Raw genomic sequence first — 10,091 nt, 5'->3', positions numbered from 1 at the left:
CAGAGAGGCTGAAGAGTGGGAAGGGAAGAAGATCAATGACTCAAGACTAACTTCTGGCTTTTCTCATTTTACCTAGTTTTCCTAGATCACTCACTTAAGGGGAAAAACATCTCTTCACCTCTTTCCCAACTGCTGAGATGAAAGACACTTGATGATATGAGAACACAAAACAGGTATGGAAGAGACCTAAAAGATAATGGAATCCAAGCTCATGTTACAGTTGAAGAAACAGGCCTGGAGAGATGTTTATTGCACTTTGTCATTCATTCCATCAAACTAGAAACCAGAAAATAAAAAAGGGAACCAAACAGGGCAAATATACTCACCATCCTCCAAGATTCTCAGCCCAGGGGAGAATAATAATAGCTAACTTTATATACAGCACTTGGAGGAAACAGGCTGAGAGGTTACAGTGATTCGTCCTGGGTCGCATAGCTACGAAGTGCTCCAGGCTGGTTTTGAACTCGGATTTTCCTCGCTCTAAGTCCAGAGCTCCTCCCATTCCGCCACCCAGTTGCCCCATTCTGTGCCCACACATCTCGTTGGCCTTCGTCTATCTACAACCACATCTCTGTCTTCACTGCTGTAATTGCGCTGTGGGGGCCGGAGCCTTGGGAGGCCCACAAGGGACACAAAGCTGTTCTCGGGGAGCTCCGCTGGGACGGTGGGGGCTCCCGGTTCATGGCTCCAGTCCATGGATAGAGCAGTTCCTCCACCTGGGGCCTGGACACAGGCGGCCCCAGCCAGCCACCGCCAGGCGGATTCCATCCCGAGCTCGCCTTGGTCGCAGTGGACAGGCGGTCCAGGATATCCTGCGAGCATCCTGGGGGCTTCTCCAGCTTCCGGCTGTGCCTTTGCTGGTGCCTGATGAAACTGCGCTTGAGCATGAAGGTGTGGCCGCACTGGGCGCAGTGGAAGGGCTTCTCCCCGGTGTGCAGCCGCTGGTGGTTCAGGAGGTACTCTTTGCGGCTGTAGCACTTCTCACACTCGGGGCACTGGAAGGGCCGCTCACCCGTGTGCAGTGTCCGGTGCCGCTTGAGCCAGGAGTAACACACGAAGCTCTTGTCGCACTCAGGGCACTGGTAGGGCCGGGGCTGGGGGTGGCCTTGAGGGTGCCTGCCCAGGCTCCGCCTCCCGGAGCACCGCTTTCCTCGCTCTGCGCAGGAGCGCAGTCGGCTTCGGGTCAGCAGAGACCCCCGTGTTCGAGATGTCTTGGTCTGGGGGGATCCAGGGAAAGGCCTTTCTCTCGGGGACTCCCACGGCAAGGCCGCTCTGGGGCCCTGCTGCCTGCCGCCAGCCCTCTGGTGCTCGGGGGGCCGAGAGAGCAGTTCCTGTCCGTGGCTCCTCTGATGCTTCTCCATGTTCTCTCTCAGCCGGAAGCTTTTACCGCACTCCGCACATAAATATGGCTGCTCTCTGGCTGCGGGGCTCCACCAGGCGGCCAGCTGGGGCAGCACAGGTCCTGGCTGCAGCGCCTGCCCTGGCCCTGGGCTGGGGAGGAGAGGCTGCTGCTGTTGGAAGCTGGTGGGGCTGTCAAGATCCGAGCTGCCACCTGGGACAGACAGAAGTCCTTCTCTGACCACTCTGGACAGGGGTTTGGGGAGCTCTAGACTTTTCATGGCCTCCAGAGGATGCAGCTCTGTCACTGAACTCATGGCCCAATTAGCATCTGCAAGAGTTTGAGAAAGCACACAGATGTCATTCACTGGGACTTGCAGGAGTATGGCCCCTAAGGAAAAGGCCTTTAAAAAGCCCTTTACCTTCTTTAGCAGTTCCAAAGAATGGCAAGGGCTAGGCAATGGGGCTTAAGTGACTCACTCAGGGTCACACAGCTAGAAGATATGAGGGGTCAAATGTGAACCCAGGACTTCTGATCTCTAGGTCTGGCTCTCTATCCATTAAGCCACCTAACTGCCCCTATAGAAGCCATTCTTACACAAGGTTTGATAATTTTCTTTTTTTTTTAAATAAGATGTTGTTGATGTACTGTTTTTTTTTACATCACCAGAAATTCTCCCAGGTTTTCACCCTTTAAACGAAAAAGATGAAGGAAAAAATTTAATCAAAACAGGTTCAACACAGAAAAGGCTTGAAAAGAATTCAATGTACCTCCATTGTTGGGTGGACCTCCCACCTCTGTTAAGAGACTATCTGTTCTCTCTTTGGGACTTTCTAGTTTTTGATCATGTAGTCCAGTGATTCCCAAAGTGGGCACCACCGCCCCCTGGTGGGTGATGGCCAAAGGTGCATTTGGAGGCGGTGAATAACTGTAAGGGGGCAGTGATAGTATGTGACAGAGGGTGCTAAGTAATATTTTTTCTGGAAAGGGGGCGGTAGGCCAAAAAAGTTTGGGAACTAGTCTGATGTTTACAACAGCCCGTTAAAGTAGGCTGGACCAGTGGTTTTTTTGTTTTTTAATCCCTCTGTCCTAAACTTGGTTCTGCCATTAATCTTCTGTGATTTGTGACAATAAGTGTATTAACCTGTGTCCAAACTACCAATCATTACTACAGTAGTATAATTATAGCCTACCTAACAAACTGAGGCACAGAGAGATTAATTTACTAATGTGTGCTATTCCCTTGTTCAAAGAGTTTTGTTGTTTCTAGAATGAAAACAGACTCCTCAGCAAAAGAATTTAAAGCCTTTTACAGTCTACCTCCAACTGGAAAGAGGCAGTGTTGTTTAATGGTTAGAGCAGCAGTCATGGCATCTTTAGACTTGAGTCAACTTCTGTCTCAGATACTTACTAAATGGGTAAATGATCTACATTGTAAAGAGGAGATAACAATACTTGTGTACCTTACAGAGTGGTGAGGATAAAAGGAGAGATCCTATTTCCCTAAATGCACTTTGCAAACCCTAAGCACTCTGTAAAAGTTAGTTATTTCAAGATTTATTAAGAGCAATTCCCATCCACACGCATTAAGTTCTTGCAGTTTCTCACATGTCAGTCCAATCTGGGTCTCCCTGCTTCTGTCCCAAGCTGCCCGTCCCATCCCCCGTCCTCCCCGCCCCCCCATCCCTACCCCCACCTCTGTCTCCAAATCACTGACATCCAAGCTCTGCTCAGGTGCTATCCCATCCAGAAAACCTTTCCTAATGCCCTAGATGTGAGGGTCCCTCTCAACTTGTATGTGTACTTGGTGTTTCTCCTGATAGAACATAAGCTCTCTTAGAGCCAGGGTCTGTTTGGTTTTTGTGTCTTTGTAACCCTAGTGTCTGAGGGTGGGTGATGGGAGAAACACCTTCAAGTGCTTGGGGAGAGGGGGGAGCACCCCCTCCAGCATACATGCCATCGGTTTGCCAACATGGGCCTCGCCCTTACCTCTCTTCTGCCTTAGAATCAAAACAGAGTGTTGATTCTCAGACAGAACATAAGTGTTTCAAACAAACAAGTAGTGACTTGTGAATCTTGAGATGTCAGACCACAGTTGGTAGAAATGACCAAATACTGTCATCTTCATGTGCCCAGTTTTCCCCTTCAGATGTAGAGAAGCTAATTTTTTTTACTCACCTTGGTTCTGGTCTGCAACAGGGATACTTCCCTCTATGTCTTCCTGATCCCTGGGCCCTTGCTCTTCTTGCTTAACACATGGTTGCACATCATTGGTAGATATTGGAGGCCCTGTTCCTGGGAAGGAGATCATATTCGATGTTTCTGGCAGCCAGTGACCACTCCATTAAGATCTCACAATGGAGAGCAGGATGTTGGAGAGGAAAGAAAAAAATCTCAAAGCTGAGCCAGCTGAGAAGATATTAGGGATATTAAAATGGCATATCAATGATAAGCGCTCCTGAAGAGAACAGAAAAGTCAGCCCCCAAACCCAGTTTTCTGTGACACTAACTGACGATTTGGCTGTGAAACTTCAGAGCAAGAAGACTTACCAAGGTCAGGGTTTGCTGCTATTTCTGTCTCTTCTGAGTCCAGCTGATTCTGGGCACATGGTTCTTCTCCTTGTTCAATTCGGGTCAAAAATTCAGGTTTGGAAAGAGCATAGTCTGTTTGATGGAGGAAGAGAGAAACTGTGTCACCATTCATTTCACAAATCAGCTTCTGCCACACTGTGAGGGATGCCATCACCAATATTCTTTCCTGTTTTCATTTCTGACATCTCTTAAAAATTGCCTGAGGAATGGGTCATACTCTTTGGTCTCCTGACAGCTGGATGATGGTATTCCAAGGGGCTGGGAACATGTTGCTGAACTTTACTTCTTTCCCTTAAAATGTGACTATCTATTGTCTCTGACTTTATTATTGAGCCTGTGCCATTTGGAAGGTAATTTAACTATTTGTCCCACTTTTGATGTCAGGAGTATTTAATTTTTTCCAACTTCAAAGACTTGCCATCTTGGTGGTTTGGATGTTCTTTCACTAATGTGGCCTGCAGCAACCCTACTCCTTATCAGGAAGTTTTGTATGTTGCTTTGGTCAAAAAATATTTAAGTGGTGGTAGTCTTCTGCAGGACAATTAGGTAGCAAAGTGGATAGAGTACAGGACTTGGGAATTAGGAAGATCTGCATTCAATTTGCCTCAGACACTTTCTATACTGTGGGCAAGTCTCTTAATTTTTAAGGGCATTCGTTTCTTCATCTGTAAAAGGGAATAATAATAATACCTACCTCATAGGGTTGTTGTGAGAATCAAATGCATTAACATATGTAAAGTGCTTTGCAAACCTTAAAGCACTAATATAAATGCTAGTTATTATTTTCATCATCATCACTATCATCATCATTGTGATGATAAACTTGTATAAGCTGAATTAAACTCAGCTAGGTTGTTCTTTGGACCAAGTTAATGCCTGGACCAGGGAAGGTCAGTCCTTTCTGCCAGAGCCAATCTCCCTTTCTCTGGCCCTGTCTTAGAGGTGGCAAGAGGCTTTTAGACCATGGAGAAGGAAGGCCCTGGGGAAGAACTTAGAGGAGGTAAGGAGAAGGAGTTCATCCAAATGACTTCTTGCCTCTTGTGGTTCTGATTATCACCCCTTCATTTTCTTGCTTCTACATGGCTCTTTTTTCCCCTTTCCTTTGCAGAACCATCTAATTTCAGTTCTTGGCTCTTTTCCTTCCTCTTGTTTAGTCCTTTAAGAGGCTCTTCTATTCACATATCCCTAGACCAGTGATGGGCAAACTTTGGAAATGCTCATCTGTCAGTCTATTTCTAAGGCAACTCTTTCGAAGTTTCATTGTATTGTATCCTACTCTTTGTATTAGTCAGATTAGGAATAATGTCTTGAGGCCAGATATAACATTTCAGGGGGCTGCATCTGGCCCAAGGGCCATAGTTTGCCCATCACTGCCCTAGACAGAGCCTCATTCAATTCCTCATTACTATAAAATGGACAGGGATGGGACTTGATTAGGGAGCTCCCAGAGTTAATTTCCACAGAACAGGGCTTAGAGAGCTCCCTAGAAAGAGGTTGTAGAACTTGGTGGGTCACACGAGGTACTCTGGTAGTGAGTTATATTATATGTAATTGGAAAATGTTGAACAAAATAAGTAAAAATACAACACAACATAGACCCTGGGGGTCAAATAACCTGTATGTTTCAGAGGCAGAACATGATCCCAAGTCTTCCTGGCTTTGAAGCCTGCTGCCCAGCCACCACCCTACACTGCATCTTTTTTTTATTTTTTAGGTTCCTTATTGCCTTTAATGATAAGTTCCCATGACTCTTTTATTAATGGCTTTAATTTATTTTCAATCTATTTAATGGATACTAAGGATGTGTAAGGCACTGAGTTAATGACTGTGTCAGACATGGCAGACCCTTGGTTTGAAAAGTTTCCTCTTTTCTTCCTTACTCTTTACCGTACCTTTCCTCCACCCCAGAACTGTGTCAATACTTAGATCTCCAATGTGATTATCTAATAAAAGCAACACTTACAGTTCATTTTCTCCTATACTTTCTAGATTTCCCTGAAACATACAATTTTTCTCCCTGACCACCAGTTCTGTGGCCACTGAAGAAGTGCATGGACCAGAATTAATATGGAAAAGTCTTTTCTTTTGCTGTGACACTCATGAAGTGACCAATGGCTGCATCTTATTAAATTATTTGTGACAAAATATCATGGCATCACATGGTAAATCCATCTGAAAGGCTATGTGAGATCCTAAGTTAGGTTGAAAAAGAATAAAACTGGGTACCAACAATAGGTAGGTAATCCTGTCAGGGAAGAAACTAAACCTTTTCTAAATGTATTCGCAAAAGGTCTTGATAAAACAAGTATAATTTAACTTCTCACTTGTTAATGGATAATGGAGGAAGCCTAGAACCTAAGCTAAGAGACGGCTTATGAAATTGAGCTCATTTTAATGAACACAGACATGTACTGTGGGAATTAGTTTGGTATCCTCAGTGGATCTCCTATTGAGCTGCCTTTTGTGGATTGAGCAGTTAGAAGAATTACCACAATCCAAATCCTTACAGCTGTGTCCACACTTGATGCTTTCTGGAAATGAAACCTCTAGAGATCATGAAAGATGGGTAACTCTTTAAGTTAGTACTGTATAAACTATCGAATAATGCCATATTACTTGATCCACAAGTTCTATGACCAGCATCACAAATGTAAATGAGGGAAGAGTCTGGGTTTGAAAATTCTGAATCCAGAATTCTAAGCCCCCAATAGGGTCAGACTGAAAACATTCATCCTTCCAATAGAATGATCCCTCCCCTTGGTCTCTTTCATACAGTAACATGAAATGAAGGTTTCCATGTCTGTACCCCAGAATCCTTGTGAGACCTTTGTTTGACCAAAGTGAGTTTTCTACATCTCCCCTGAACAGACTGCTAATGAAGAGGGAAGGGAGTCTCTATGTCTCTATGTTTTCCTCTCTCACATTTTGAATTAAAAACCCCCAAAAGGAGCTAATAAGATCTTGAGTCCACCATAGAACACCTAAAGGGGCTGTGATTTCCATATTGTAGGAACTCTGGGTATAGGAACTGCCCCAACAAATGCAAATGATAACTTATCTAGGACTTGATAGAGATAAATCACAAGGAATAGCCAGCCTGGGGTACATAGATGATAAACGATTGGCCTGAGTCAAACCACCACTAGCTGTGGGGAATGTTATTTGAATCCTGACATCTTTCCTGACTTCAAGACTACTACTCTATACACCATATCACACTACTTCTACAGTCTTCTAACAAATGATTAAAAAAGTAAAATCATACCCAAGGAGACAAGCATCTCATAGTTGCCCATCATCACGTGCTTGTAAAGCTCTTTCTGCCATTTGTCCAGGTTCCCCCACTCCTTTTCTGAGAAATATACAGCCACATCATCAAATGTCACAGGTACCTGAAACCATAAACATCCCACACATTATCTCTGGATAGATGTATATCATCTCACTTCTGCCCGGTTCATGTTGTTCTTTTCCTCCTCCACCTAAAATTCCTACCTTCCATATCTCATGTTTATCTATGTCTCTGTACTTAGAGGATTCTTAGCCTGGGGTTTATGGACCCCTGCTCCTCAAGGGGCCTATATGTAATTCAAGGGATCTATGAATTTGCTTTATAAATTATTTCGATAATTCAATATAATTGATTTTCTTTGCAATCCTTTATTTTATGCATTTAAAAACATTATATGGAGGAGTCTTATGATGCCAAAAAAAAGATGAGAAACCCCTACTCTACTCCAAACTCACCTCCTCTGCATTGCCTTCCTTAACTATTTCCATCTAGATTCAATCACTTCATTCTCTTCAGATTCTCCTTACTCTTCAGTTAAGATAGCCCAGTTAATTTCCACAACTCTACATAATTCTGTATTGCATCCCTACATAGCCATCTCCATTAAAAAAAACACGTATATTCCTTAAAGACAAGAGCTATGCCCACTAAATTAATTCATCCAATGAATAATCATTAAACACTAGTTATGGTGCTAGGTGTTGAATATCCTGGCCATCCCTCCTGCATAACAAATGCAGAGAATGTGGTTTCCTCTTAGGATTCTAGGTGATTCTAACAGTTATTTTATTAATTGAATAAAACTGCTGTATCTCTTGTCAAAAAATAACCTTTTGGAAATACATACTTGCATCAAACATTTCTTCAAAAAGCTTGATATCTGTTCTCCAAATCACTAATAAATGAAATGCAAATTAAAACAATTCTTAAGTTTCACCTCAAACTCATTGAATTAGCAAATAGAATAAGAAGATGGAAATCATCAGTGTCAGAGGGGTCATGGGAAGGCAGAACACTAAGACTGTTGGTGGAGTCCTGAATTGGTTGAGCCCAGTCTGGAAAAGAATTTGTAATTATGTGAGAAAAGTACCTAAACTATTAGTCTCCTTGGATCCTAGATCCAGAGTTGGAAAGAGCCTCTGAAGTCACCTCATCCAATCCTGTCACTTTATAGATAAGAAATGAAAACAGCAAGAAGGGCCACATGTATACAGCACTAGTGGTAGCAAAGCACCTGCTGATTGGGGAATAACCAAATGGCATACAAACATAATGGAATAAAATTGTCCTACATGTAAGAAATAAGGAATGTAAGGAATTCTAAGAAACAGTGTAAGATATTATAAATCATAATAGCTTTTGTTTACATAGTGCTTTAAGGTTTGCAAATCTTTTTAGAAATATCATTTCATTTTATCTTCCCAACAGCCCTGGGAGGTAGGTGCTAGTATTATTCCCATCTTGCAGATGAGGAAACTAAGGCAGATTGAGCAGGGATTTGAATTCAGGTCTTTCCAATTTCAAGTCAAGACAGACAGACAGACAGACAAATAGACACAGAGACAGACAGGCGTGTCCGTAAGCCCCCCAGAAGAACCATGGGTCAGACCCTTGGGGCTCCCTGGAGGATGGGTACCTTGGGCACTTCCCCACGGCAGCCTGGCGGGAGCCGCAGGATCCAGAAGTTGCGATTCCTCAGCAGGTTCTCCATGTTCTCCAGCCTCCTTTGGAGCAGCCCGTACTCCTGAAGCACAGTCTCCAGCGTGGCCCATTTGCTATCCAGCTGGTTGCCAAACTCCACGGCTGTCTTCTCACAGTCGATTACCTTCTTCTCTATGGCCCCGGTCCGCCCTTCCAGGTTCAGCAGGCGGCTCGCGTGGGAACAGATGGTCTTCTCCACCGCCTGCATCGTCGCCACCACGGGCCACAGCGATAGCTCCGAGGTCTGGAACGGGGCGTCGGTCTGGAGGCCCGGGAAAGGGACACCCACACCCACATCCCACTCCTGAGCCTAGAGGGGAGGAGAGAAGAGGGGCTGGGCCACGAGCACCAAAGACCCCTACCCCGCCACCCAGGACAGGCGGCTTACTCTCCCGGAGGCCCAGGCTCACAACGAAGGGGTGAAGGCACATCCCAGGGAGTAGCCCATCCTGCACTCCCGCCTCCCCAAGTACACACGGGAGAGTGGAGGCGGTGAAGGGCAGACTATTCAGAGCTGAAGGGACGTCTCTGGGGACGTACACACTGGAGAGCCGAGGGTCGGGGGCCTGAATCAGAGGATGCAGCCCGCACGTGGTCTTTCCATGATTCCGTCCCCCTCTTCCAGTGAGTGGGTGGGCTCTCACCGGCAGACACCGGGGCGCTCCCGTAGGGAGGCTCTTACCTGAGCAGGGGCGGTCTCGGCCATGGTCTCCATCTTCCTTCCTTGCCCCCACCTCGGCTCGGCTCTGCGGTGCCCCTGGGCAGCGAGGATGAGTGCCGCGCCAGGGGACGGACACCGTGGAGCCCAGGCTGCGCCCCACGCTGCTGGAGGCCGAGCCCGCTCCCCACTCCCGGTTCCAGGATCCGAGGTAGTGCTTCCCAGAGATACTCTAAGGATGTTTCCTGTCGGTTCCCAGAAGACAGCGGCTCCTAGAGATTGGAGGAGCAAAGGTGGCTGGGTTCCTAGTCATCCAGGACCACCCCGCCCCGCCCCCAGGACCCAGGAGATTGGCATCCTCATCACCCAATCTGACCCTTTCACCTTCTTTCTGGGCTCAGCGGGCAGGCTGTAAAAGCAGGCTGGTGTGGAGCTTCGGGATTTGGCCAAAGAAGGCGGGTGCACTTTCCCCCTTTCCTTAGTCTTCTCCGTCTTTGCATTATTTGACA

The 10,091-nt window shown here is 45.9% G+C and overlaps 1 protein-coding gene across 1 annotated transcript; it reads right to left on the bottom strand.

Moving 5' to 3' along the window:
• Nucleotides 1–214: 214 nt before the first annotated feature.
• On the bottom strand, nucleotides 215–9,630 carry LOC123230747 (zinc finger protein 398-like). Its single transcript, XM_044656907.1, has 6 exons — nucleotides 9,607–9,630; nucleotides 8,860–9,234; nucleotides 7,197–7,323; nucleotides 3,890–4,003; nucleotides 3,518–3,634; nucleotides 215–1,669 (listed from the first exon to the last, which is right to left on the bottom strand). Exons 1-6 carry the CDS (start codon nucleotides 9,628–9,630, stop codon nucleotides 558–560), a joined length of 1,869 nt encoding a protein of 622 aa, XP_044512842.1. The 3' UTR covers nucleotides 215–557.
• Nucleotides 9,631–10,091: the final 461 nt, after the last annotated feature.

Source organism: Gracilinanus agilis, chromosome 1 (genome assembly GCF_016433145.1).
Source record: "Gracilinanus agilis isolate LMUSP501 chromosome 1, AgileGrace, whole genome shotgun sequence".
Lineage (NCBI taxonomy): Eukaryota > Metazoa > Chordata > Mammalia > Didelphimorphia > Didelphidae > Gracilinanus > Gracilinanus agilis.
The sequence above is the reverse complement of the archived record's forward strand: the minus strand, read 5'-3'. Positions and strand labels throughout refer to the sequence as shown.

Bases quoted from the DNA above. Each gene is read 5' to 3' on its own strand.
- LOC123230747 (XM_044656907.1), bottom strand. From the start codon at position 9,630: ATGGCCGAGACCGCCCCTGCTCAG. The intron at 9,235-9,606 runs GTAAGAGCCTCC...CCTCCCCTCTAG, and splicing joins CCGAGACCGCCCCTGCTCAG to GCTCAGGAGTGGGATGTGGG. The intron at 4,004-7,196 runs GTATGATTTTAC...TCCATCAAACAG, and splicing joins TGAGATGCTTGTCTCCTTGG to ACTATGCTCTTTCCAAACCT.